The sequence below is a fragment of the Aspergillus brunneoviolaceus genome (genome assembly GCF_003184695.1).
Source record: "Aspergillus brunneoviolaceus CBS 621.78 unplaced genomic scaffold BO95scaffold_63, whole genome shotgun sequence".
NCBI classification, from domain to species: Eukaryota; Fungi; Ascomycota; class Eurotiomycetes; order Eurotiales; family Aspergillaceae; genus Aspergillus; species Aspergillus brunneoviolaceus.
In genome coordinates this window covers 228,338-255,748 of record NW_020290793.1, presented here as the reverse complement: position 1 = coordinate 255,748, position 27,411 = coordinate 228,338, and the positions used below count along the sequence as shown (strand labels likewise).

The window sequence follows — 27,411 nt, the reverse complement described above, 5'->3', positions numbered from 1 at the left end:
TCTACATAACTTCATAGTGTGTAAACAGGATCATTTATCCCGGCACATCGACGCTAAACTACCTGAATCCACTCTCCGTCTCCAACCACGTGCCAAAGTCTTTCAGATCCGGATTGAGCTTTCTCAGGGCTTCGATATCAGCCCCATAACCCTCATTATGGAACCATTTGAACATCACTCCAAGCTCCTTGACTGCCATCATCATCAGCTTGACCGGAATCCTGAAGGTGGTGGGCACGTCTTTTCCCGTCTTCTGCTTGAAAATTGTCGCCATCTGATCATACGTCAACTCGTCTCCTGCCAGGGAGAAAGCCTTCCCTTCTGACTTCTCAGGATGAAGAAAGGCTTGAGCGGCAAAGAAGCCGATGTCACTGGTGGCGATCAACTGGAGAGGCTTGCCCTTCAGCGCCATCTGCCACGCGGTCGCAAAGACACGGCCAAAGTAATCGGGCGTCAAGTTCTCGAAAAAGGCGGTGGGCCGTAAGATCGTCCACCGCATGTCGGTCCCCTCTGACTTTGCGATCAAGCCTTTTTCGATTTCATGCTTGTAGATGAAGTGCGGTACTTCGGTGGGGTTGTTGATGGAGGCCTCGCCGCCGCGGTCCACGGAGCTGTAGACGAAAAACTTCACGCCTTGCTTGATGGACTCGTCGACCAGGGCCAGACCCTGTCGACGCTCGTTATCGTTGCGTGGATCGGCAGCCTGTGCTGGGTCAATATCTCGATGATACCGATGTGGTGTGCGATCGACTGACCTGGACACTATACACCCCCCATATCGGAGTGGAGCTCCCGCTCTTGGCGGCGCGGAATAGCGCTGCCGGATCATCCAGGTTACCTTCGACCAGACTAATCCTGGGTGATTGCTGTGCGAGCCTTTGGGCAGAGGCAGACTGTGCATTGCGTGTTACGGCGAGGATATCGAAGGGGGCATTCTTGGCGAGGAGATTTCTGATTACTGAGCCTCCCTGTTTGCCGGTCGCGCCGGTGATGAGGACTGCGCTCATGTTTGTCGTTTACTTGGTGGATAAATTAGAATGGTTGGATGAGGAGATAATCCCGACATGCAGGTATTTCAAGTTCAACTTATACTTTTGCTTTTTTCTTGAACGAAAGTCTGTCGCAGACAGAGTTTGCGGATCATTGAGTCGATTACACAGCGACTGGCCGTTTGCGGCCTCCTCGGCCTCGTTTTCGACCCCGAGCTGACAAACCATCAAATTTCCACGGCAGCTTTATCGCGAAAAAAACATCCGAGCCAGATAAAGTTAGCAAGTAAAATTCGAGCAAATGGGGTTAAGAAATTTCTTGGGTGGGAACACCATGTGGCAGCCCCTTTTCTGGCTACCAAGCGGGAGGCAGCAAAGCATAATGTAGTATCTATATCATCGGGTTTGAGAGTGAACCCGATTGCATATGAACGATTGCCAGGGTTGATAAATCATCCTAAAAAAGCAGCATTATAGGCGTTAATCGGACTTCATTTCACCATGATGACCAACCATTCTTCTGCATACTTCCCCTGTGTGGAGCCCTGCAGACGACTCATGCTTTATAAAGCTCTTTGAAACTCTTGGAATAATTGTGTGTGTTTTCAACTGGATAGAAGGTTTATACTTCATCATTCCGGTGTGGCAAGATTCTTCTAACTTGCCTAATATGCCCGAGGTTCTCTCAATGTCTAACAGGCTTCTACACGGGAAATTGAAGGAAAACAACACTGCATCATTTGACGTCGGCAATCAACATGAAGATAACGACGAGGCTCAGTTCTACCCCATGGGACTGCAACTGGCTGTCATCACCATAAGTCTGATGTTGGCGGTTTTCTGCGTGGCCTTGGACAACACGGTACAATCTATACCCTCCTATGAAATTATTATGTAATCACTAACATGTCGAGAAGATCATGGCAGTGGCTATTCCCAAAATCACCGATCAATTCCATGCCCTAGACGATGTCGGCTGGTACGGCTCATCATATCTCTTGACCACTTGCTGTATGTGTGCATCGACCCCGTCAGGCGATTCTTGAACGGCGGTGGCTAATCCTCGGACCGCGACGCAACAGCATTCCAGCTTCTGTACGGGAAGCTCTACACTCTCTTCAGCATTAAATGGGTCTTTCTCTCTGCGCTCTTTGTCTTCGAACTGGGCTCTCTCATCTGCGGTGTCGCGCCGGACTCTGTCACTTTGATTATCGGTCGCGCGATCGCAGGACTGGGGAGCGCAGGCATCTTCACCGGTGCGATGGTGACTTTGGCCCACACGGTCGCCCCGGCGAAAAGGCCGATGTTCTTCAGCATGCTCGGAGGGATGTATGGGATTGCATCTGTCGCTGGGCCTTTGGTAAGTGCGATTAGTCGGCCATTCTCCATCAGTCTGTGTAAGCTCCCACAAAGACTAACGTCTGACGCTCTAGATGGGCGGCGCCTTCACTGACCACGCCACCTGGCGATGGTGTTTCTACATCAACCTTCCCCTCGGCGGAGTCACGGCCATCGGACTTCTGACACTGCTGCGACTACCCGCAAAACCACAAACCCAGAGAAAATCACTGGTTGCGACACTCAAGGGCCTCGATCCGCTGGGGACCGTCATCTTCGTCCCCGCCATCGTCTGCCTGCTCCTCGCCCTGCAGTGGGGAGGGGTCACATATCTCTGGTCTAGCGGACGCGTGATTGCCTTGTTCGTGATCTTCGGACTGGCGCTTCTGGCATTTGTCGGTCTCCAATTATTCCTCGGAGAAGACGCCACCGTTCCCACTGGCATCGCCCGCCAACGCACCATCGCCTCTGCGTCGCTGTTTGGTCTCTGCATCGGAGGATCATTCTTCACCATGATCTACTACATCCCCATCTGGGTACTTCCCGCTCCTTTCGCTCCTCTCCCCCCCCCCAAACACACCCACAAACTAATCCCTAATTAATGAGGTAGTTCCAAGCGATCCGCAACGTCAGCGCCGTCCGCTCCGGAATCGACTCCCTCCCCATGATCCTCTCCAATGTCGTCGGCATCATCGCCTCCGGCGCTCTGACCACCGCCTTCGGCTACAACGCGCCGTTCTTCCTCCTCAGCAGCGCCATCATGTCCCTGGGCGCGGGGCTAATCACCACCTTCACGGTCGACATCTCGCAAGCCAAATGGGTCGGGTTCCTGTTCCTGTACGGCCTAGGTGTGGGCTTCGGCTTCCAGCAGGGCGGCGTCTCGGCGCAGGCGGTCCTCCCGCTCTCCCAGGTCTCGGTCGGCACGGCCATCGTCATGTTCCTGCAGATGCTGGGCGGGTCGCTGTTCGTCTCGGTGGCGGAGAATATCTTCTCCAAGCACTTGATCGCCAATATCGCCGCGCTGGATATTCCCGGATTGAGCCCTGAGGCGGTGGTCGCGGCTGGCACGACGGGGTTCCGGGCGTTGGTCGGTGCGGAGGATCTGCCAGCGGTGTTGGTCGCGTATAATGATGCGTTGGTGAAGGTGTTTCAGTTGGCGCTGATTTTGGGCTGCTTGAGTCTGTTGGGGGCGGTCGGGGTGGAGTGGCGGAGTATGAGGGGGAAGAAGATCGACATGGCGGCTGGTTGAGGTTTGGCGATTCGCCCTGTAGAGCTCTGCAGCTATCTGTGAAGAGGGATTTGTACACACGATTTGTTTTCTTTCTTCAGATACCATCAACTCCCCCTGCTATTTGAGTTCAACATTCAATTGTGTCCCTGTTGTGGGTGTGCCCGATGGACATGCCGGATTCTGATTTTGACAGCGAATAATAATACATATTAGAAGCATTAGACCGAATGAAAATCGGCGAAGTTTCTATAACAGTGATGATAATGATCAGCGCCCAGGTTTTGCTTCAATATCTGCATGAGTGGTCATATTGTAGGTGGCAAGAGGTTCCACTGTGGAAGAAGTATTTTTGGTGCAGGCTGGTATCATGGATTGCCATCGCACTACCTCCCCTTTCCGTAATCCAGCTATGTCCACAAAACCTGGAACCGACAACTGCTTCTTCTTCTTCTTCTTCTTCTTCTCCTTCTTCATCTTCATCATCATCATCTTCATCATCATCATCATCATCATCATCTTCATCATCATCATCATCATCTTGTTCCTCAGATATTTCTTCCCCAATTATAAATCAATACACATCTCCAACCTGCCTCAAATCTGTGACGATGAAAAGCTCTACTCATCCACCGACGCCGCCGACGCAGCCCCTGCCTGCTCAATAAACTCCTGCCTCAACCACGCGTCCGCCGGCGTGACCCACCACGACACCACCGCAAACACGGTCACGATCGCCATGATAATCGGCGCATCTAACCAAACCAACCACACCAACCATTAGCATATCTCCTCAACCTCAAACCCAGCCTCCGCCCCCACGAGCTCATTTCGGGAAACAGAAAGTCAAACTTACAATTCAACGTCCCCGCCTGAACCGGAAACTCATACGGCGAGAATAAAACCGCCACAACCCACGCATTCCATACAACAGCCACAATCTGGAAGGGTACCCTCCACCGTCCAAGCGACCACTTCGCCTCCAGCTTCTGTTTCCGGGTGAGCGTCAACCGACCGAGACTGATGAGCCCGTACGCCGCAGCGGAGGGAACGCCCGCGGCAGAGACCAGGGAGGTGAACGCCACGGCGGACGGGAGGATCGTGCAGGTGATGAGGGCGGAGACGCCCCATACCACCAGGATGGCGTTGCGGGGCTGGCCTTCCTCGGACACGCGGGAGGTCCACGTGGAGAAGGGGAGGACGCCGTCGCGGGCGACCGCGAAGACGAGGCGCGAGGCGGCCGTGATGGCGATGGCGGTGTTGAGCCATAGCGCTGTCACGGAGAGCACGTTCATGACGATGTGGCCGCCGCGGCCGAGGACGACGGCGTAGAGTGGGACAAAGGGTTGCGGGGCATCGTAGGAGAAGAGGATGTCGATTGGGGGCTGATGGGGGGTAAAAGGTTAGCTGAGGGTTCCTCTGGAATAATTGGGGACTCGTGTGGCTGACGTACGGATGTGAAGAGGAACAGGATGACGGCTGTGAAGCCTAGCGCGCCGCTGATGACCGTGCTCCAGAAGATACCCTTCGCTGCGTTGAGGGACGCGTTCTTCGTCTCTTCCGCGACATGACCTGAGGCATCGAATCCGATGAGAATCCCGGCGGTTGCGAGGTACGAGAGACACCAGTTCCATCCGGCTGGCGCACCGCACCGGTGCCGTTATATGTGGTCATAAAAGCTTCGTGGGCGGTTCGGAGGCCGTAGGTATTGTGGGCGCCCACCGGGAGCCAGATGAGATTTAGGATGAAGTCCAGGAACACGGCGCCTGTCGATAGCCAGAAGACGTATCGAAATATCCGGGCTGAGGGTTATCAGTTCTCCAATCTGTCGCCTAGTCGGTGACTTACGTGAGGCAAGGTTGATCCACGCTGCCAATGCTAACATCACTTCCGTACAGATCCATTGCAGCGCACGGAACTTGATGTTCCCTGTGTCGGTGGGAAAATCGACTTCAAAGACGGTCAATTCCTATTAATTGTGAGGTTGCATGATCCGGAATATATTTAAAAGTGTCGAACTCACAGATAGCATATAGTTGACAGTGGACTGGGTGTTGCCTGCATCTGTCAGCGCGATTAAGTAAACCTTGTGACGATATATACTAGCACAGAACGTTGTTCAGGCGGTCGTACTCCACCAAGCGACAATAAATCCGAACAAGCGCCCGAACCGACGCCCTCCAGCCTCCGCAGCCCAGAGGTAGATTAAACCTGCTGTTGGGGCTGCGGAGCAAACCTCTGCAATGACGGCTGTAGTAATAAAGATAAATATACAAGTCACGATATAACTCGTCCTGAAATTGTTTCAGCACAGAATCATAAGTCGAGGAATACGAAACACACCAGTAGGCGAGAGGTCCCCCTACCGCGATGCTAGTAGAGAACGTGACGCGAACGCCGCCGACAAAGTACAAGACCGCTACAAAGTTCTAAGTTAATTTCTGCCCTCCGTAACCAGGCAGTGACACTCACCGAATGAGGTGGAGAAGTTCTCGAAGAGTGAGTAGCTTCGATGGAGAACCTGAAACTGTCAATACCAGCCATCTTTGGCGTTCTTCGTCTATTACCTGTTTGTATCCGAGGCGCTCCTATAATTCATAAGTATAATAATCCTGGCTGACAACTTATGGTGAACAACTAACCAGCACAATCTCATCGCTTTTATTCGTCTTAACAACTGTCGAGGTCGAATTACTTTTGGCCGTTATGGCTTAATGTTACGCTCGTCTTGGTCCTCTAGCAAATTAAAATGGAATTTCGGCACTGGCAGAGCCTGCAGACACGCCTCGTATTAAACATCGGATCCTTGTTGGCCAGCCGGTCATCACGACCTAAAACGTGCATTAGACCGAACCAACAGGCTGGATCACGCCTTTTTGCCCCGCTTTATTCTACGTGGATAACGCCTTATATGCATGCTGAGTCGTGAAGGTTAATTTTTGTGTGGTCTATTGCGCCATTGTGTGACAAGCCGAGGTGATAAAGTGACATTGCGGGTGCGGATGACGCGATCTTTATGCGGGACCCAGAAGCCTAAATATTCACATATCGGACAGAATCCCTGAATTACATGCGGTGAAGAATCCTGTTTTACACAGTCCTGGATGGGTGTACACAATTCTCGGGATCCGCGGCCGGGGTTGACATATATTATCTGTTGCACGGGTCGGGAGAACAGGTGCAAGCAAGATACAACATGGGCTTGATCATATCGATTGCTTTGGTAGCGTTAGCTGCGACTATCGCTTGGGTGAGTATAGGCCATTAATAAATCCCAGGCTGATTTATTTGACTGATTCTTAAGCTTGTATACACTTACTTCCTCTCCCCTTTGGCCTCCATCCCTAATGCAGGAATTCTGGCTCCCGTCTCCCGTCTACTCTGGGAGTTTCCCACCGAGTATTAAGGTAAAATCACGCTGAAGTTATCCAAACTTCACCAAAGGCTTGGTACGACTGCAATAACCAAGACTGGAAACTTATCTGACTCCGTGGAACCATACTTAGGTCTCCTCGTCCGGATCGGGCCCAACCAGATCTTATTCTACTCCCTCGATATCTACAAAACAGTGCATGCACCGAATAGCCCGTTCGTTAAAGACCCTCGCGTGTATAACTAATTCGTCCAGGATGGCCACCCTGCGCTGTTTTCGATCACGTAAGGTCTCCGACGATATCTGCGTGATTTGTCAGCTGACTCGCAAATGCGACGAAGTAACACGAAGGAACATGCCCAGCGTCGACGTCACATGGGTATTCTTTTTAATCGTAGCAAGGTTCCCGCGTTGACCGAGATAATACTAGAGCAGATCGATAAGTGGATCGTGTGTTTGAGTCTGGCCACGATAAAAGGGCCTATTGATCTCGGACCGTCTTGTCGCGCCTTAGAGTCAGATATTGTTTGTGCGTGTTCGCGATACTACTTTTTAGTATTAGCTAACTCTAGTACGTAGCATTATTTGCTTTTGGAAATGCCATTGGGGGAATTGATTCTTTTTAAAACGGAGGTGAGCTTGCGGTTATTAAGGAAAATGATCTCAAGTCCTCGAAGATGTCAGTGGTATGTAGCGACGGCAGGATCCAATTCCTTCACTGCTAATGCTATTATATCTAGTATGTGAACTTTCCGCTTGCTGTTGGTTTATGGTACTCGGTCGCAGCCTGGATTTACCGACTCTCCGACTGGGAGGTATTCTCGGTGATTAGCTCGCAGCGCTTCGACAAGGTATATTCTTCTTTATGAACAAGGTACCGTGCATGGCTACTAACGGAAGACAGTGGGCCGATTCCCAACTTATCGCAACGAAAGACAGTGAGAAGGCGCCCCGTCTATGCTTTTTTAAAGTCATGGCCGGGGCCAGAGTGTCCGAGCAGTCCGCACTCTCGGAAGCCAAGGAGATGCTCGGTCCCGGCACCGATATAACGTCTGCTACTCTGGCTTATATTATATATGTACTGTCGCTCAACCAATCCTTCCAAGCGGGGCTAGTGGCCGAGCTGGACGCTTCCGGATGGCCCAGCGATATGTCCGTCCTGGAAGCCATCCCCCGCCTGGTAGCCTGCGTTAAAGAGGGAATTAGATGGACCGGGGCCGCAGCCGTAATGCTTCCGCGCATTGTGCCGCGCGTGGGATCTTCGCTGGTGGGGAAGTATCTTCCGGAAGGGGTAAGTCTACCAGTATTAATATTTTTTTCACGCTGAAACTTCCAACTAATGCACCAATACTAGACGATGATCTTCAGTTCCCTGATCTGGTATCTCCGCGACGAGACCGCATTCCCGGACCCCGAATGTTATAGGCCTGGCCGGTGGCTCGTCTAGGAAAAGAACGACACGACGTCGCGGCGAGATGACTACTATATCCCGTTCTTTAAGGGCGCGTCTACGTGTATTGGTAATCAGTAGGTATCTTTTATGCATTATATGAGGGGAAAAGAGAATAACCTTTCGCTGGCACAGCTTTGCATATCTCGAGCTATATCTGTTTCTCTCGCGGCTGCTTAAGCGATACTCCATCCACCCGGCAGATCTGTCCGGTGCTAATGCTTTGGATCACGAAGCTGTTCTTCCACCGCGACTGGAGTGGGTTGCTGCTGTGCCGATGAATCGGCTAGAGGTGGTTCTACAGGAAAGGTCGTAGCAGGTATCTATTCAGCTCTATGTGTGGTAGTCACGCGAGTTAGAACCCTCTTATAGTCCCCAAATCTGTATATAGTATCGTCCTGCTATGCTTATGACTACCGCCGCCTCGCTGGCACGAAATGGATCGGTATGGATGGAATTATCAACCGATTAGGATTTACTAGTTTAATGAACTAAATTCTGCTCTTTGCTATATATACCAAGGCAATCAAAGTTCTTATTTTAATCTGCAGAGGGATCTTGTAGCTCCCTGCAGGGATTCCATTCCACGAGACCATCTTCTATTGCTTGACTATTTGATATCTGTCTGATTACGATTGCAGCCCCGGCAGTCAATATAATAACGAAGATTGTGGGGAAGCTTTATGATTGAAGTTCATCCAAAAGAGACAAGAATGGATTTATGCGGGTTTATCACGTAGGCTATATGGAACGATTTTTGAATTCTCGATGGTCGAATTATCTGAGTTCTCAAGGTGAATCGCCTCGGATCACGTGGGCTGGATCACTCCGGAACGCTGACACGCCCCCCTCCCTCCCTCTAAATCTACGCCGCGGCCGTAGCCTATATAATAAAAATATATATAACTGCTGCAGATAATTCTGCTAATTTTATTAGAGAAGACAATAAGTATAAGAACGAGCGGAATCAACCATTCAAGCTAGGAGTGAAGAATGAGGTAACGAGTATAAGAACCGATTTTAAATAATCCCTGTCGAGATGGACTGATTATCTCTTAGATATATGCCATCCTACCTGTAAAAACTTCTCATTTCTCTCTTCAAATTATGGCTGCAGTATCGGTTAGCTGGATATCGAGAGGGAAGCAAAAAAGAAGGTTCAGGTGATCTGACCCGAAGAGAGGTGGGCTTTTCTCCCCCCGATCCGCGCACAAATTGATAGGTAGTCAAGAGCGGTAGTAGTTGGTTTAAGAGCAGATCGAGTCGAGCTTACTTCTCTGCCATCTTAGTATTGGAAATAGATGCAGGTATCTTGCATTTCGACACGAGTAATACAATATGAATTCTGACGAGCGAAGACGGCCAGAACTGTGAATTATGAACTAATCACCGAATAATATGAGCCTGGGATATAGAAACTCGGGTAATAAGAAGCATAGGGATATATATCTATACGCACATGAAGAGGTTGTTACTGTCTGTTGAAAGACTGATAACAGAAGATTTGGATGCAGGATGACAGAGGGAGTAGATGGAATGGGAGAGAACGGGGAGATATAGTAGACAGATGAAGAATACCAGTGTGCACTTATTTATCGGACTCGGGGCCTAGCGCCAAAGCTCACAAGCAATCTACTAGGTAGTATGGATTATGTAAGTTCTATGCCGGAATATTCCAATGTCAGTGCTCAGGCTTTACTAAGTAGCTTACACGCTTATACTGTGCAGCTGACAAATTATTACTAATAGCTACCGTCATCTGGAGAGGCTAACGGTTTCATATGATATAGAGTCCAGCGTTGATACGGAATAAATCAGTTTTATTATCTATTCTATCTGAATTCTACTTAAGTATGGCTACCGATACTCCAGCAACTGCTCGACAATAGTTTGTTATAGGCCAGGATGGGATCGAATTTCTAATATATGGCGAAGTCCCAGTACCAGCGTTACGCAAGCACGAGGTTCTTGTTTAGAGTGCGTCAGTAAGCTCCTTTACCTGCATTCATTAACTAATGCAGTCATAGTCTGAGGTGCCTCTCTTAATGTACGTTCCCGAGCCTATACTCCTGCGTGCGGCTCGCTGAGAATGATAGCCCCGTGATGTGATGATTAGTCGCGGAAACTACCCCTGGACCGTCAAGCCGGGTGTTGTGTCTGGATCGGATGGCGCGGGCGTTGTCTTATCCGTCGGTAAGAACGTGACTCGGTTCCAGCCTGGAGATAGAGTGATTATTATGCTTAATTAAAAGCACATTACCGGCTCTTTGAACGCGGAAATCGCGCAGTATGGCACAGGTGCCTCGGTTAACAGTGTCTTTCGTTCAGCTGGCGCCTTCGACGAGAAAGCACTGGTTGCGATGCCGGATAGCTTAAGCTTTGTTTAAGCTGCCACGCTGAGCTGTGCGGGGCTGACGGCTTGGAATGCACTGTTTGGGCTACCTGGGAAGCAGGTTACGGCGGGACAATGGGTTCTAGTTTAAGGTACAGGTTTAGCTACTATCCTCCATCGTCCGATGCTATCATATTCTGACACTTACTGGTATAGGCGGCGTCAGTCTTTTTGCGCTTTAGTTTGCGAGATGTATTGGTGCCAGAATTATCGCAACTACCAGCTCTCCCGATAAAGTCGAATTTCTCTGTGAGCTCGGCGCCGATCATATCATCAACTATTAAACAACCCTAAAGTGGGGAGCCTTGGCTAAAGAACTGACAGGTGGTTGCGGAGTGGACCTCGTCGTCGATATCGCCGGCCCAATCACCTTGAGGGAGAGCGCAGCATGCGTCAAGCTGGACGGTACAATCGCGGTGGTCGGAATCGCTGGTGGCAGGCCGGAAGGGCAGAAGATGCCCAGTTTGCTCGAGGCCTGGCTGAATCTGTATACTGCGCGTGGGGTTTGGGTTGGGAGTCGGGTGCAGATAGAGGAAATGTACCGTTGGATCCACGCACATCCTGACTTCCGGCCTGTTCTCAATTCCAAGGTCTTTACGCTTAGCCAGCTAAAAAAGGCCTACGAGTATGTGGCTTTCGGGAAGATTCTGGGGAAAGTATATATGGTGGTTGACTGAGACCAGCGATGCTTTATATTGTGAAGGTAGAATGATAGGTTAATTAAGTATGGTTATGCGCTTCTATAGTACCTACGCCTCATAGGATTCACAGCTTACTGAATTATCTTATCACGACTTTAATTCGTGCTCAGCAGGCAAGGCAAGCAGGAGTGAAAGATGGGGAGATGGAGTAATAGGAGAGTTCCTTCCCCAGCATCAGTGCTTATACTGCGCTTGTCTTTTATTCACCAGTGCGGGTTTCTTCCTCCACTGCCCAGCAACAACGGCTGTTTATCTACTTTATCTATTCTCTCTTTCTTCTCTCTCCTCTTCTCTTCTTCTCTTCTTCTCCTCCCCATACCGCTTGATTCTCTTGATGCTAGTATCGTTTCTAACGCTCTACGATTTTCAAGATGATCTCTCGTGCGTTCTTCCGTGTTCTCCTGCTCTCTTTCTTTGTTTCTTCTTCTTCTTTTTCGCCGAAGGAGGGTCCGGTACACCCTTCTAAAGCAGCTACTTCTTTTATTTTCTTTTTGCAGCCTGTAACTTGTGTTTTTTCTGCTTGTTTGTTCTTCTTTTTGCCTGTGCGTTCTCTCGAAGGCGCGTCCCCTCGTTCGATCCTAGTAAAGCCTGTGGACGGCGACGTCCGCAAAATAAAGCCGAAGAAGAAGGTCTCGTGGGCGGAGACTAACACTGTTACTACTGTTTCTCGATGGCTTGTTCCTGGCGTTAACGTCTGGAGTGATGAGGATCTGACCAATCCGTCTATTCGTGAATTTGATATGGTGAGTACTCGTCCGAGTACTCCCGTCGGCTTATTTAATCCTTATACTTTAGGGGCTCTGGCCTTGCTTGGTCTCTGTGTCTTTTTTTTGATTAGAATATACATCGAGTTAATCTTTTGATTTGTTTGATATATGGTTTTGTTTTTGTCCGATCTGGTTACTTCTTTGGTTCTATTGTTGGCAACGTCTTGTTTTCTGTTTATATATGGCTTTTCTGTCCGATCTGGTTACTCCTTTGCCACGTTCTGCTTTTCTGTTTATATATGGTTTTTCTTGTCCGACCTGGTAATTCCTTTGAGTCTATGGTTGCCAATGTCTTGTTTTTTAGTTTATATATAGCTTTACTGTCCGATCTGATTACTTCTTTGCTACTTTTTGTTTTTGTTCTCTGTCCGATCTGGTCATTCCTTTGAGTCTCAGGCTGCTTTTGTCTTGTTTTCTGTTTATATATGGCTTACCCCTGTCCGATCTGGTCACTTCTTGCCACTTTTTTCCTTTCCCCCCATACTTCTTTGGGCCTGGTTGTACCGGAACCAGGTCGGTTATTGCTTACTGAACAGCAGATCAAACGGCCCGCGGCGATACCCCCCCGAGACGCGTCACCGGACGCCTGTATTGGATAGATACTTTCGAAAATCTGGTATGTGCTACTATGTTTGCAAGCGAGCACAGCTCACCAAGTATTGCAGCTTGGATAACGTCGATCCCACCGAGAGGCGACGCTTGTGTTGGATAGATATTTCCGAAAACCTGGTATGTATCACTCTTCTTGCTAGCGAGCACAGCTAACCTTATGCTGCAGCTTGGATGACAGATGATCCTACCGCAAGGCGACGGTGTTTTTGGAATACGAGTTTGAGGCTTGGTGTGTAATACTGTCTTCTTTTACTTTTGTCGGGGATAGATTGGGGCGTTCTTGCTTATTATTTACTGCGTTGCGCTTCTACCTTTGTCCGACCTGGTCATTCTTTTCAGTATGGATTTTAAATTTCTTCTCTGGTTGTATATAGTTATACTTCTGTCCGACCTGGCCATTCCTTGCTGCGCTGCCTGCAACGTTCCGTTGAATACTAGTAGTTTGTTTATAACTTGAAATGTAGATAAGAGTAAGAAGACTTCAAGCTCGACAGTCAAGTCGTCCCTTACTGGCAGAACTACTCTAGCTCTTACTCCCCGTGCTAAAGCTGTATTATGTGTATCTAGTGAACTGGGCTAGTTAGGGTGGGCTTATCTGCTAGCTTACCCGCTAGTTTACCCAGACGACCAGATCGCCGCCCGTGTTTTTCCGGCTTGTATTTGTACTGTACAAGATTTTTTCGCCTGCTTGAAAAGTAGTTAAAACCAAGCCCAGATGCTTTTTCAGCTCTAGGAGTTACTAGATTCTAGTTTTAAGAATGAGTTCTTGTTGACTACAGAATCTAGTATCGTAGCAGGATACAAAGGGGTGAGTAGGGTATTACAAAGAAAAAATAAAAGTACTCCAGCAGCGGAGATAAAGCAACCACGTAACAGGTTCCGTAAGTCTCCAGTGTTCAATCCAAGGGCTGGCTAGGTATATATCAACTAAAAAGTGCATCTAGTACATACAACCACAGGATATGGAAAACAGGGCTTCCCGTCCGCTCAGCCGTACTTAAGCCACACGCCGGGAGGTTAGTAGTTGGGTGGGTGACTACCAGCGAATCCCTTCTATTATATGTTTTTTTCACACTTTCCATGTTGTCTATTAGTAGGACATGGAATACAGTTAGGGGGCAAAGCGAAAAACGAACAAGGAGAAGAAGAAAAAGAAATGAGATTAGCTATATATGCTATGCCGTTCCTGGTGGTGTCCGGTTATGGATAGTGTCGGTTTTTCCGGTATGTGGCAGGCAGATATGACCTGATCTGACAGGATTAATGTATGTATGCACAAGCCATGGCAGGGCATGGTACCTTTCCAGACTAGAAAATCGGCGTGGAAATTGAAAGTAAGCAGTAAATTACGCCAAGTTGAGCTTTCTTGATAGACACAGAGCTGAGCTGAAAAGAAGCAACAGAATTCGAATTATTTTGTTGTTTATAAGTAGTCGGGTATGATGGGAACCAGCCAGTAGAAAAGATATACTACGACATGCTGATCTACTGACTGCTTTTTGTGACTTCCACCCTCCAGTAAGGTGTCTCGACATGAGCACCTCGAACCAAATCTTGATTTGGGCATGTCTGGGCTGATGATATCCAGGCACCAAAACTTTAGTAGGGCTTGGGAGCCGGAGCGCGGAGCGCGGAGCCTGGAATTAGCGCTTATACATCCTAAAATACCCCACATGTTTCCCCTCTTCAGGTCCACATCTTGCTATACGACCACCATAACCGTGGCGTGTGCGCAAGCCTTGTCTTCCCATTTTCGGTCGTGACCCGTGCGTGTTTTGGGGGCTGGCTGAATATTATTGCAGAAGTGCAAAGGCAGTATCTTACTGCTTCTGATTTGCGAAAGTGACCAGAAGTCCGGATTACTGTCGCTTATGATGGTAGGCGCGCACTACGGGGCCTTGGCGCAGAAGTGTTCGAGACTAAAGTGAGACATCGTCAACAACCATCAGCGCCATGGGCATATTATAAACCATGGACCCCTCCATGCTGAGGTAATTCTTCGTTCGAATCTGATTTCACTCCTCTCGATCCATCGCTATGTCGTCGATCACGCATGTGCTTACACGCTACGCCACCGAATTTGTATCTGCTCGGCTGCAACCCCGGCAAGACACGGGGTCTCGCAGGCGATCCCACCCTTGGTTTTCCTCTTCACCTTCCTTGCCTTTGCTTTTGCACTCATCTTGGTCAGTCGGTCCGTTCACTAGTGAGTCTCGAACCATACTGACCGAAGACAGGTCGATTACACCTGCAACCATGTGATCATGATGCTGGCCGCGATCGAGGATGCCGACCCGAGTCCCTCCATCCGCCTCGAAAGCGCACATGGCGATGATCCCGAGATTGTAGATCCGTTCACTTTGAGGGTAAAGCCCATCACGAGGGGATTGCGCTCAGCCATCAAGCACCTCCGCGCCCGTGGTGGAGGAGAAGGAGGAGGAGAAGGAGGAGGCGGGCTCATCGTTTCATGCTTGCATGGATTCCGCATGTACTTCCCCTTCTACATCCTCGACCGCGGTGTGGGATTCTTTCTCAACCCGATATTCTATTCGGGGCCCGCCCGCCTCACGCTCGCCTCGTTCGCAATGGAGTTCCTCGCGCGGATGTGCCTGGCCACCGTGCAGATGGCCTGGGTCCACGTGATCATCGCGGACCGATCCCCGCGCGGCGCCAGATCTCGGCATACGCGGGGCCTCCTCGGGTACTGGCCGTCGATCGCCCCGGCGGCGGCGCTGCAGAATGCCCTCGTGTGCGTGTTGTACACGATGTATCTCGTGGCGGTGCCGGCTGGCAGCTGGGCCTTTGTGAGTGTGGCGGGTGTCACGCAGGGGCATCTAGCCTTGGGGGGCCATCTCCGGTTTGTGGTGGTTGTTCTCATCCCGGCGATACTCTCCCTGCTGGTCACCCTGCCCGCGAGAGTGGTCTTCGTGCGCGTGGCCGCCTCCATGCTCCCCGAGGAGGATGTGCCCTTCGTGCCCTTCGATCGCTGGTTTGATGGCAAGGTGGGGCCCGAGGTTGGAGGCACCGGTGAAAGGCTTGGCATCAAGGATGCCTGGACCACCGTCGCACGGCCTTTTTGGGTGCGCTGCTTCAAGATCACTCTCAAGGCGCTGGGTATGGAGGTCGTGGTGGTCGTGGCTGAGATCTTGGTCATGATCGGCGAAATGTTTTTGGTTCAACTGGCAGGGGCCGGCTTCTAGCTTCAGTCTTCGTTGATATGTGGACTTAGGCTGCATTCTTATTATCAAGATGCATGTCCGGTGTCAGCATATTTCATTATACCACGGCAGTAGTCCGAACCTTTTATCCGTCTTAGCTTGGCATGAGATGAACATGACTTGACTGTCTCAGATTGGCTCTGTATTGGTTGGGCTTCTGGTGTTGAGTGGTGTGTTCTTGCTTCAAATGAAGGGATAGAACGAGGCTCTATGCTGATAGAGTGTCATGCAGTGAAGATGAGACATAGGAATATGTCGTCACGATTTGATGATAGAAGGAAGCTTGGGTTGGGCAATATGGAACGATATCCTGAATTCCTCGTGGTTGGTTAATGCAGGGCGGGCAGCCGACCAGCACGTAGTACTCCTCTCTCTCGAACCAGAACCAAATCCCGTTGAGGGGACCTTCATACGCCCGATACGTCGTAGCGTTGAGGCAAGCGACCTTGTACCTCCCGGAGTCGTCGACGTCAACTTTCTGTTCCCATTTCTGCGCGTTCTGACGGAACTCGTCGTCGCGGTACAACACCATCTTTGATTCTTGATCGGGATTGTGATTTTTGAGAGAGCCGGATGAAGAAAGAAAGTAAAGATCGATGGGTCTGTGAATATAGACCAGGAACTATGTTGGGATTGATGAAACGTCAGCTCCAGTACTATGGAAATAGACCACCCCGCAAAATGTTGAGTAAGTGGTGCATCCTTGTAGCCAGACTGAGATATGGAATTGAGACTCACTATATAGCTTGAAGCACTCGCACGTACACTGTTGATGGTTGAAGAGAAAGTCATCACTGGACAGACATCAGCTTATTTGTCTTCAGCGACGGTTGCCTACTGGAAGATTGTCTGCCGAAGAACCCCACGGGTTGTGACTACTCTTTCTCACGATTAGCACAATGGGAATCAATATTGCAGCCACTCTGAGCCACCCCAATCGCTAAGCGGCCACGCGTGTGTTCAACTCCACAGCCCACTGATCGCCTAGTACACGTCCAAACTCAGCCGCATCTGCAGTGGTGCAACTGAACGGTAGGGATCGAGGCCTTCACCTCACCAAATCAAACATTGACTCACCTGAAATTAAGACTCCAGATGAATACGATCCTATTGGATACCGTTATCATTCAAGCATCAAGCACAGATTTACTTTATGACATTGTGAATGGTACCATTTCCTTATACCTGTCCTTATCTATATTGACTACTTCACTCAAGTATCACTGGAGAAAAGTGGCTATAAGTATAACGTATTCACCAGAAGCATTATTGTAAGCAGTCGCTAAATCGAGGAGTAATATGAAGACACCACCGCGAACAGGTGCTTAGTCAATATGCGTGAATGCAAGCACAGCAACCGGTAGGATCCGCTTCATTGTGGAGGAGCTCTAGTTAGTCTCCTACCCTCCTGTTCACCTCACCTCACCTCACCTCTCCTCTCCTCTCCTCTCCTCTCCTCGTCCGTCGCGTCCGTTTCACGCAACTCGTCCACATCAACCTCATCTTCGTCCACCTCGTCACATCTACAGCTCTTCTCTCTCCCCACGACCGAATATGTCCTCCCGCGCAGCGGGAACCAGCACGGCGGCGGCAGCAGCAGCAGCATCCAGGGCCGGGGGCCGGAAGCCCAACCAGGGCGGAGACCGGGGCGGGGGCAAAGGCCCCAAGGCGGGGCCGCACCAGGACCGCAAATTCCAGGTAAGCGCAAGCGCAAGCACATCTCTCGAACAGTTCAATCCCTTCAGGTTCGCTAATATACTTGCTCTTTCTAGTTCTGTACGCGTTGCGGTGCCTTCGGGCACGTCCGTGCGACGTGCACCCGTTTCGTCCCTCCGGGGACACCTCGTTTCGTCCGCCCCGCCCCCCAACCCAACAACGCCCGGGCCCGGCGAAGCCAGCGGCGGGACGCGGCGGCATTGGCTCGGGCGCTCGAGGCCGGGGAGCCCGAGCAGATGAACTGGGAGCGGGAGGTGCCCCGTCGTGGGGAGGATGCGGCGGCGGAAGAGGAGGTGAAGGAGGAGGAGAAGGAGGAGTAGATATCGCCCCTTGAGCGATTTTACTGTATCAAGAGGCTTCCCCTAACAGTCAATAACCATACAAAATGCGCCATCTGGTCTCTCCTTTCTAAAGACCTTGCAGGGTACTACCTCAGAGGTCGAGCAATAAATTTTGAGTATTGTGATATATAAATCTCACTGACTGAATAGCAAGCACGCCGGCAGGTTTAGGTTGGGCTATACTTCACAGACACTGCGAGTAATAGTCATTGACATAAGTGCAGGTGTACCCAGTGGCACACGCCGTCGGTCCACTCCAGTTGAGCCCTCCACACTGCCCCCAATGCGCAGCCGTAGTCCCCGTGCTCGTGGCACCCGTCGTGGTAGTCGTAGTCTTACCAGTGGCAGTAGCAGTGGTGGTGGTAGTCGTAGTGGTAACTGTAACCCCCATGCCGGCCAACAAGCCATTGTACGCGGGCTTCTTAACCAGGTTCTCATCCCAGGGTAGCGCCGCCCCATAGCCCGAGAACGTGCTGGGAACCCAGCTGTACTTATCTGTCCAATCCCAGATAGTGAAGCCGACGCAGCCCGTTGTCTGCACACAGGATTGCACCAGGGCCTGGAAATCGCTCGACTGTTGGGCCAGGGTAGTGGCGGTGGTGGGCAGGAGAATGCGCACGTCGGCCTCCGTGTAGGCGACCTCGACCCCGAGCGCAGTGAAAGATTGCAGCACCGAGACGAGCGAGCTCGTACTCGGCACGGTGCCGACGCTGAAGTGGGCCTGCAACCCTACCCCGTCGATCTTGGCACCTGCATTTTTGACCAGCTGGACAATGGCGCGGGCGCTGGCGGCTTTGGCGCCGCCGTATTCGAGGTTGTAGTCATTGTAGAACAGCTTCGCGTCCGGGTCGGCTGCAGCCGCTGCGGCAAAGGCAATGGGGATGTAGGCTTCGCCGATGGTGGTGTAGAAGATGTTGGTGCGGTAGGTTCCGTCGTCATTCAACGCTGGAAGCCTGTCAGGCTTTCGGATGGGGGTAGAGAAAGGAGACGCATGACTCACCCTCATTGACCACGTCCCAATGAAGACATTTCCCTTTGTAGTGCGACACCACATTCGTGATGTGGTTCTTCAATGCGGCGGTGAGAGTAGCATTAGTCCAAGATCCGCTAGTCACTGTCCGCGATAGTCATTAGTATTCCTGTCAATTCCCTTCACAAGGCTCCACAGATAGACGAAGGACACATACCCCAGCTAGGTAGCTGATTATACCAAACCAGAGTATGACATCGGAGATATTGGCCATTACCCTCAGCCAGATCTGCAATGACATCGCCTTTCGTGAACGTGAAGGTGCCCTGAGATGGTTCTGTGGCATCCCACTATCACGAGAATTCAGTAACAATCCCATGAGCTAGACACACGGCATAGTCACCTTCATCGAGTTTCCAGGGGTAATTTGACCAAAGTCCGCGGTGTTGTTCAGCTGAGTAACGTATGGAATATCCGTGAGCTCGGGATTATCCGTAGCTGTGCCAAAGTATTGAAGTCCTTTGGCAACTGCAGCCTGATCCAGACCAACGGCAGAGACACTGGAGAGGTAAAGAGAGCGATTAGCCGGGGTCACATTTCATCATGTCAGGATTTCGAAGATACGCACATGTTTGGCAACACAGTCGCGGCAAGCGCCGCGGTGATTGAAAGCAGTCCGACCATTTTTGCGTGATTGTGGTGGTTCTCAGACCAGAAAAAGCTTGTGGTCTGCGACAGAGCTACTTATATACCTTGACTTTGGCAACCCAGTCAGGCAACGAGCCAGTCTAAGTCCCAGCCCACGGAGCTATGCTCCGCTGTTCTTCACAGCCGAATTCGATCACTGGCATGGGCAAAATGGGAGAATTGCTTTGTAGTGAAAGCATCGAGGCTAACGCTGCAGGACACGGAGCGTGGGGGAGGCTGCGTGCAAACATGGTCTGGCATGACGTGGATTGGTTGACAAGCGAAATGCAGGACTGTTTCCCCTGGTGTTTTTAGCCTGATTGCGACGTGTAAAATTGAACAAGGACTTAGCAGTCAGTTTGTGAGGCAAGGTCCCGCCACTCCGTGGCTAAACGGGCTCTCCGCACGTACTCCGCACTTTGCGCATCGGTAACCGGCCCGACGTCCGGCAGCATGCAGTTCATGTAGCAGTGGCACTCGTGTATTGAGCGTGTGGAGAGCTGAAGAGTAATGAGATGTTGGAGGTAGCAGACAAAGTTACAATCAATGAGAGAAGAGATTCAAATCAACCGCTGTACTCATTGGCTACATAGAGTATATTGTCGGCGTTCCTAGGTAAGCTGGTCACGTGATCCAACACGGTTTGCAGGCTACTTACTACTTCCTTCAAATGTTGTCATCTCAGATAGTTCAGCCAACCAACCACCAAGAATTCAAGGAGTCGTTCCATATCAGCCCACCACTAAGTGCTTCATCAAATTGCTTATCATTCCCGACCTCGCAGCAAGTCCGCCAAGATCTCGTTGCCAAAGTCCTCCGCCCAAGCAAGAGGCGTTTTCCCGTCGTGATCAGGAAGAGTTGGATCGACATCCGCCGCGAGCAACACCTTGACGACGTCCACAAATCCATTCTCCGCCGCCCATGAGAGCGGAGTCCGACCCTCCGCATCCTGGGAGTTACGATCCACACCCTCCGTGGCAAGCAAAAGCTGCACAACCTCCTTCCAACCAGCCTGCGCCGCTTTTACCAGCGGAGTCTGCCCAAAGGTGTCCTTGACATCGGGACTCGCCCCCGCCGCTAAAAGCAGCCGCGCGACTCCCACGTGGCCGTCTTTCGCCGCCATGGCCAGGGCGGTCTGTCCGTCCTCGTCGGTCGCATCAACATCCCCTTGTCCCCCAGCCCGAAGCAAAAGATCCACTGCCGCTTCGTGCCCGTTGCGCACAGCCTCGAACAATGGGATGTTGCCTGCATCATCCCTTGGATGGGGGTTGACATGGTGGGTAAACAGCAGTGACTCCAGCAAAGCCACCTCGCCATGACCCGCTAACCACGTCAGCGGTGTCCGACCATGATCATCGCGAAGGTCGGGGCGAACGCCAGGGGTAGCCAGCAGCAGCCGGATCACCGCCTCATTCGGAGAACTCCCGGCCACCGCCGCCACCGCACGATGCAGCGGGGTGGCGCCCCAAGCGTCTCGCGCATTCACTTCAACCCGCTGCGTCGCCAGAAGCACGCGGACCACCTCCTCGTGGCCTGCAGACGCCGCGTACATGAGCGGTGTCACCTTGGAGTTCGGAATCAGTCGCACGTCCGGATCAACGCATCCCAGTCCAAGCAGCATCTGCACGATCGTCGGATGCCCATACTGCGCCGCCAGCACGAGGGCCCGGTGGGCAACGAACTGCATCTGTGAATCAGACAGCAGGGGGCGATATAATTCCAGTAATTTCTGCGCGGTCTGCTGACGGCCCCCCTCGACCGCCCAGCATAACGCGATCCCGCCGCAGTATTGGCCGTCGTACCGGTAGAGATAAGGGCTGACCAGTTGATAGGCGCGGGCGCAGGTCTGCGCGAAAGCGTTGAGGTCGGCGACGGAATCGAGCGTCGCTGCGATGTGTTGCAGGATCTCGCTTGGTAAGTCAATTATCTTCATTTTCTGATTCCTCTTTTGTGGTGCCTGCGAAGGGAAGACGTGAAGTCAAAAAGTGATTGTGGGGACGGTAAGCACAGCAACTAGTGACTAATGTTGACGGTGTTGTGTGTCGGGTTGGGTAGAAACTAGCCAAACTAGGTCAGGTGAGTTGCTGTACCTCGGCTTGATAGTATGTACAGTAAGTTGTACATACTACCTTACTATGTACGTATGTGCGTGGCAAGTGGGGGAGGATCATCAAATCATCAGCCACGGCCAAGTGGAAGCTTAAGCTAATTAAGCTAACCAAGCCTTGTTTCGATAGTGGAGCGCCACGGAAAGCAAGCTAACTTCGATTCTGGCACTTCTGCACACCGAAATCTTCTAGGCACCAGCATTGTAGTGGGATTATAATTGGCTGTCTCGCGAAGTGGTCTACGACCCACTGAGCACCGAGTCCGATAAGAAAGAGGACCAATAAATCCTTTCAACCGGGCGATGGAGAATCATTGTTCAGACTCTCGTTCAGGTGAGGTATACAAGCATCATGGATAGTACTCAGGGGCCACGAGAAGAAAGAAACTGCATTTGGCCCCCAAATTCTTCACGACTCCAGATCCACCGTGACTCGAATCCCAAGATGACACACCACACAATAGCACAGACGATACATTCATGCTGCAGCGCATGGCCGGAGTACTGCATATAAATACTAGGCTCAACGTCCTTTCTTCCAAACAATGCATCTCTCTCAACCAGAGCATTGTCTCCTTTTCAACGGTGTATGTCTTCCCCTCCTTGAAGTCCTAGTTTGTGTCGTACTAAGACCGATCAATTCGTGTCGCAGCACTATCAACAACAATCGTAAACCCGCTTAGCAGCCATGCGAACTCAACTTTGGACGGCCCTGTTGACCGGTGCGGCCGCCTTGCATGGGGCGATGGCGCAAAACATTACCGTTTATGGCGCGGCGGAGCTACCGGCGGGTGCCACCGAGACATTTCTGACCTGTCTGTCCAGCCTGGAGACCAGCTACCGGGTGTACGTGGACTCCGGGATGACAGTGATCCTCCCGCCGGGAAGCAACCAAATCATCACGCTGGACGGTGCGGACAGCGGGCTCTACGACTGCCTGACCGTCTCCGAGGTGATGACGGGGATGCAACTCGCCGTCGAGGACACGGTCAAAACCGACGCGAACCAAGAGGAGAACAGCATCCCCGCGAGCGCGGCGACCTACGCGTGGCTCCTCGCGCAGGGCGCCCAAGGCCAAACGCCAATCGGGACCCGGCCGTCCGCCAGCGCCAACAGCACCACCATCCACGACGAGGATGAGGGCCTCGGGCGACGGGACGATGATCACCGGGGGCTGGCGAAACGCACCCACTACCACTACTACGGCTACCTGTCCGACTACTCGGCCTGCACCGACTCAGCGCTCGTGACCCGCTACGGCAGCACCTGCTACAACCATAACCAGGCCTACTACGGGGTGCGGTTCGAGAACGCCTTCGCCGAGAAGATCCTCACCATGATCATCTGGCCGCACCACCGCTGCGAGAACGGCAACGTGCGTTCCTTCACCGTCGCGCCCCTGTCGCTCAGTGCTTGCCAGTCGCGCACGACCTACTCCTATTATGGTCATTATGTCACCTGCAAATGCACCTAGCGCGGAAGAACGATATAGACCCGACGATCTCGTCCGACGGAATATCATAGCTCTGGGGACGCCTTTGTCTTCTGGGTCTATTTTCTTTGGACCATCATGCGTGGGCCTGAAACCTAGCTTGAGGTGCAGAGTGGGCTCCGAGTGTGGTGGAAAATCGGATTCTCGCGCGAGACCGAAATCCACACTCGACGTGGTGCACTGCTGCTTGTACGTTTTGGCTGGTCTCCCTCTGGCTGGGGCTCCAGTGGTGGTAGTGCCAAGACAGGGTAGTTGAGATTGGAGGAGTCGCGCTTGGATTTTCACAACACTTTGAAGTGATTGATGGGTTGGCTGTGCAGGGTTGGGCTTGTGTGCCTGGTTGTTCTTTTACCTAGTCTGGGTAGGGATACCTCTGGTCTTTCCACATCCTGTCGACGTCACACTATTGCGAGAGTCATGTTATCTTCTCTTTTTCTGGGGACATCTCTTCTCGCACATTGTATTCCAGATGATCGTGAGGGCAGTTACAAATCAAAGCACATCTTCTATCCAGTCGCGGAGGAGTAGTTGGCGTCACCGAGGTGGTTTCCCGGATTTCTCCCGGTACTGTACATGAAGTGGCGAAGTCTGGCTACAAAACTGTCCATGGTACACATATCAAGATGGCCGTCGGCTGTATAGTCACCATTCATAAATCAAATCAAAACAAATGAAAGAAAAACCGGCCCGGTAAAAAGAAAATTCAAGAGAATGTGTGCGTCATGGAGTGATTTCTGCTAAATTGTGCAAAGGCGGGGTGGTGCTTTTAGCACCTCAGGTTTCTACCACTTAAGTATGTTCCCTCAACTCGATTCCCTCAACTTCGGTAGGTCAACTCTATTGCATGTTCATAGACATCTTCTTACATCTCCAGCCGACTAAAGACCCATTGTCATTGGTGATCTACAGTGCAGGATTTTACATACTCGCCAGGATGGCAGATCTGCCTGTTTCAATTTTCAAACCTCGGTGGAAGACCAGCCAGAGCGATCTCCTCTCCACCCAGCCTGCCCTCTTTGCCACTTCTACCAGCCATACGCCTCTTCGAAGTAGTCCATCGAGCGGCACCCCTGCTTCAGTGCCGCATGCACCGCTGCGCGGGTCTGGTCGGCCATGGCGGCCGGACCGCAGCTGACGACCGCGACCCGCGTGTTCTCCGCCGCGGCGACGGCGCCCGCCTCGACGATGATCTGGTCAATGGGCGCCCGGCCGGGACGGATTATTACCGCAGAGAGCTGGAGAGGTTTCTGGCCGGTGGAGACTCCCTTCTCCCTCGCGGAGTCTAACGTGGGAACACGCTCGTCCTCCAAAGCCCCCTTGCGAGAGCAGTAGAAGGACGCTTGCACCTCGCCGCTCGCGAGGATGTCTGCAAGCTCGCGCTGCATCAACTCCATTACGAAGGCCGGCTGGCGCACGGTCCAGTGGAGTTGGACCTGGACGGTCGCGGTGGTTGCATGACGGCGTCGGCGCGCCAGGTGGTCCTGGAGGTAGGGAATCGCGCAGGCAATACCCGTGCCGCCCATGATCATGATGAGAGTGTGGTAGGTGTGTAGCGGGGCGCGATGGCCGTAGGGACCTTCAAGGAGGAGGGCGGGATTGATGGTGTTGCCGGGCTGTTGCATACATTGGTCGCGGAGGCGCTTGGTCCAGCCGTCGTAGGGGCGGATCCAGAACGTCAGGGTCGATGTGAAGGGTGATGCTGAGCCGGTCTCGGTCACTTGCACCTGCGGTGCAGATGGCTTGAGACCATCCTCTACCTGCCCTGGGGTGGCGAGGGGCCTGCTAGCATTGGTGCCGGGGGAGAACGCACCGAGCGTGAAGGGGTGGTTCTCCCACCCTTTCAGCGTCATGGGTTGGTATAGATGATAGTATTGTCCCGGCCCGCCCTGCACCGTCGCATTCTGGATATCCACGCGCATCACATCACTGGTGGGGCTGTAGTGTACCACCGCCTGGGTGCGGCTGGCATGGCCATACCAGACGCGGACGTTGCACCAACCCAGGCGGACAAGTCGGAGGAATCGATCGAAGCTCCAGATGGCAACAGGGGGCCAGAGATAGCCACTGTAATATACCGCCCCGATCTGTGCCGTGTGACTGATTGACGGTTGTATGTGTTAGCAGCTGAGCGCGGCGGCAATACGGCTCCCGAAGGGAGGGCGATGACATACATGTACAAGCAGTATAGAAGCACGATCGCGAAGGCGATGTGGACGAGGAGGAACAATTCGTAGAATCGCTGACGGATAGGAAGAATCGCGAAAACAATCATGAGACACATGATGATCGTTGCCTTGGGGTGAGGTGAAGTTAGAGCCTTTTGTTCGAGACAGCCCCCGATTGTCCTTCAGTCATAACATACCACAATACCCAGCACAAAGTATAAATCCTTCAAAGCAGGAATGTAGTCCGAAGCTAGACAGAGCTTGTTAGTAGAAATCAACAGAGAAACCCTTGTGTCAACGGTCCGGACGTACAGTATACGTTCCATTGGACGGTGTACCCAATGGAGTGAACCACAGCCTCAAGCGTGGCCACCAGAGCGATATGGCGGTGGAAAACTGAAAAGGTCCCGTAGCTCCAGCCGGTTGACCAGATGAAGATATTGTTCCGGCCTCCAAACATCCAAAGCCAGCAGAGACATGCATATGACAAGACAGCAGTCCGGTCCGATAGATACACCCAATTCTGCTGAGACACGTCGGGGGTTCTAGAAGAAAGCAAAGGATCAGGAGAAGTCTCGTCAAAGCCAGGCCAAATAGTGGTTGGCGCCTACTCACGTTGGATTTCCAGAGAAGGTACCAAGATTGACGCATGAGAGGACAATAGAGATCGCCCAGAAGCCAAAGACAATGAGCGAGTCCAATCGCTTGGGGATGCTACACCAGTACCATGCTCGCTGGTGATATGTGCCGATGGTGGCGGGGATCACCAGGTGCAGTCGAAGATAATATCGGAGGGTGGCGAGGAAACCTGGACCTTGAGAACAGGACCAGGGGGTTGCCCTGAGCAGATTGAACAGACTGCCCAGTACCATGACTCCCCCCCAGTATCCGATCAGTGCCCATCCGTAGACAATGTTCGTCGGTGTGGCGTCGATTGTGGCTTCCTGTGTGCATCATCAACCATTAGAATTGAATTGAAATGAGTTTGATCTGGGAAGGAAGAGCTAGCCACTCACCAATCGACGCAGATACCGTTTATAGTAGCTCTTTTCCAACACCACGGGACTCGTGACAGCCACCGAAGTGTTGTACGTGTCAGGGGCCACGACGGGCAGACTGGCGAGGTATTGGGGGGTGAGTTCGGTGTCGATCGCGGTGAGATTGATCAGGTCCACCTTGTTCTTGCCACAGAGCACCTGCCAGTACGCCACGCCCTTGACAATCTCCTTGGCGGAGCAATACTCCTTCATCGACGCGTAGATAGAAGTGACCTCGATGGTATCCTCACAGTACGGTTCGTACTTGGTAGTCGTCGACGCACCGCCTCCTCGTCCACCTCTGCGGACCATACTCGCCCCATGACCGGCAGATGTGGTGGTGCTATTCGACTTTGAGCTGGTCTTCGAAGAAGAAGAAGAAGTCCCCTCTTCGAAAGTCAACGAGGTCAGGGATTTATAGATCGAATAGAAACAATACTACGACTTGGAGGTGGGCAAGTTGCTGGCCCAGATGACCGAGCATAGGCCGAAGACTATGGCCAAGAATGACCACTTCATGATAAACAACAAGACCAGCCCGATCTCACCACAGACCCAGACACTGAACAAGACGCTGAAGTGATTGACACCGAGGTGCGATATTTATTTAAGCGTGCACACGACACCCTCCTCCGGGCCATTCTCGCCTACGATTCCTGCAAGGTCCTCGACTATTTCCTGTTTCGCTAGACAAGCAAAACAACTCGGCCAAGTGGCGGACTAAGTGGAGTAAACACGCCATCTCACCATCTTTCCTCGCAAATTTCTGCTCTCGACTCCGTCTGAACTTGAATGAAGTTTTACAACACCGACGGCTAATGAATCTTC

At 51.8% G+C, this 27,411-nt stretch overlaps 10 protein-coding genes across 10 annotated transcripts; 5 read left to right on the top strand and 5 right to left on the bottom strand.

Moving 5' to 3' along the window:
• Positions 1-48: 48 nt before the first annotated feature.
• On the bottom strand, positions 49-1,030 carry BO95DRAFT_445898 (NAD(P)-binding protein). The gene has a single exon (XM_025587249.1). The coding sequence runs from the start codon at positions 827-829 to the stop codon at positions 59-61; it is 771 nt and encodes a 256-aa protein (XP_025439160.1). The 5' UTR covers positions 830-1,030; the 3' UTR covers positions 49-58.
• A 749-nt stretch (positions 1,031-1,779) lies between these two features.
• On the top strand, positions 1,780-3,782 carry BO95DRAFT_420412 (MDR family MFS transporter; the record flags this gene model as incomplete). The annotated part of the gene is made up of 5 exons (XM_025584529.1): positions 1,780-1,851; positions 1,907-2,000; positions 2,072-2,349; positions 2,423-2,863; positions 2,938-3,782. The coding sequence occupies 5 exons, from the start codon at positions 1,780-1,782 to the stop codon at positions 3,574-3,576; spliced, it is 1,524 nt and encodes a 507-aa protein (XP_025439159.1). The 3' UTR covers positions 3,577-3,782.
• Positions 3,783-4,176: 394 nt separating this feature from the next.
• Positions 4,177-6,399, bottom strand: BO95DRAFT_503976 (amino acid transporter; the record flags this gene model as incomplete). Its single annotated transcript, XM_025591108.1, has 11 exons — positions 4,177-4,310; positions 4,412-4,940; positions 5,009-5,127; positions 5,208-5,357; positions 5,404-5,524; positions 5,579-5,619; positions 5,689-5,849; positions 5,899-5,974; positions 6,028-6,076; positions 6,123-6,143; positions 6,337-6,399. The coding sequence occupies 11 exons, from the start codon at positions 6,397-6,399 to the stop codon at positions 4,177-4,179; spliced, it is 1,464 nt and encodes a 487-aa protein (XP_025439158.1).
• A 352-nt stretch (positions 6,400-6,751) lies between these two features.
• On the top strand, positions 6,752-8,694 carry BO95DRAFT_503971 (cytochrome P450; the record flags this gene model as incomplete). Its single annotated transcript, XM_025591107.1, has 11 exons — positions 6,752-6,805; positions 6,860-6,929; positions 6,963-7,004; positions 7,062-7,162; positions 7,184-7,212; positions 7,270-7,457; positions 7,562-7,614; positions 7,669-7,779; positions 7,833-8,219; positions 8,376-8,455; positions 8,514-8,694. 11 exons carry the CDS (start codon positions 6,752-6,754, stop codon positions 8,692-8,694), a joined length of 1,296 nt encoding a protein of 431 aa, XP_025439157.1.
• A 6,193-nt stretch (positions 8,695-14,887) lies between these two features.
• Positions 14,888-16,050, top strand: BO95DRAFT_466744 (uncharacterized protein; the record flags this gene model as incomplete). The annotated part of the gene is made up of 2 exons (XM_025589239.1): positions 14,888-14,932; positions 15,088-16,050. The coding sequence occupies 2 exons, from the start codon at positions 14,888-14,890 to the stop codon at positions 16,048-16,050; spliced, it is 1,008 nt and encodes a 335-aa protein (XP_025439156.1).
• A 1,472-nt stretch (positions 16,051-17,522) lies between these two features.
• BO95DRAFT_503959 (uncharacterized protein) lies at positions 17,523-18,104 on the top strand (the record flags this gene model as incomplete). Its single annotated transcript, XM_025591106.1, has 2 exons — positions 17,523-17,766; positions 17,841-18,104. Coding segments are annotated over 2 exons (508 nt in total), but the record flags the coding sequence as incomplete, so codon positions are not given.
• A 205-nt stretch (positions 18,105-18,309) lies between these two features.
• On the bottom strand, positions 18,310-19,779 carry BO95DRAFT_503955 (putative endo-1,4-beta-xylanase; the record flags this gene model as incomplete). Its single annotated transcript, XM_025591105.1, has 5 exons — positions 18,310-18,960; positions 19,136-19,239; positions 19,313-19,445; positions 19,499-19,655; positions 19,724-19,779. 5 exons carry the CDS (start codon positions 19,777-19,779, stop codon positions 18,310-18,312), a joined length of 1,101 nt encoding a protein of 366 aa, XP_025439154.1.
• Positions 19,780-20,493: 714 nt separating this feature from the next.
• Positions 20,494-21,715, bottom strand: BO95DRAFT_484642 (putative ion channel nompc; the record flags this gene model as incomplete). The annotated part of the gene is made up of 1 exon (XM_025590361.1): positions 20,494-21,715. One exon carries the CDS (start codon positions 21,713-21,715, stop codon positions 20,549-20,551), a length of 1,167 nt encoding a protein of 388 aa, XP_025439153.1. The 3' UTR covers positions 20,494-20,548.
• Positions 21,716-22,114: 399 nt separating this feature from the next.
• On the top strand, positions 22,115-23,410 carry BO95DRAFT_233985 (uncharacterized protein). Its single transcript, XM_025581288.1, has 2 exons — positions 22,115-22,476; positions 22,542-23,410. Exon 2 carries the CDS (start codon positions 22,578-22,580, stop codon positions 23,361-23,363), a length of 786 nt encoding a protein of 261 aa, XP_025439152.1. The 5' UTR covers positions 22,115-22,476; positions 22,542-22,577; the 3' UTR covers positions 23,364-23,410.
• A 996-nt stretch (positions 23,411-24,406) lies between these two features.
• Positions 24,407-26,895, bottom strand: BO95DRAFT_466738 (ferric reductase family protein; the record flags this gene model as incomplete). Its single annotated transcript, XM_025589238.1, has 6 exons — positions 24,407-25,478; positions 25,553-25,674; positions 25,744-25,796; positions 25,859-26,091; positions 26,162-26,490; positions 26,563-26,895. The coding sequence occupies 6 exons, from the start codon at positions 26,893-26,895 to the stop codon at positions 24,407-24,409; spliced, it is 2,142 nt and encodes a 713-aa protein (XP_025439151.1).
• Between the last annotated feature and the right edge of the window lie 516 nt (positions 26,896-27,411).

Bases quoted from the DNA above. Each gene is read 5' to 3' on its own strand.
- BO95DRAFT_445898 (XM_025587249.1), bottom strand. From the start codon at position 829: ATGATCCGGCAGCGCTATTCCGCGCCGCCAAGAGCGGGAGCTCCACTC.
- BO95DRAFT_233985 (XM_025581288.1), top strand. From the start codon at position 22,578: ATGCGAACTCAACTTTGGACGGCCCTGTTGACCGGTGCGGCCGCCTTG.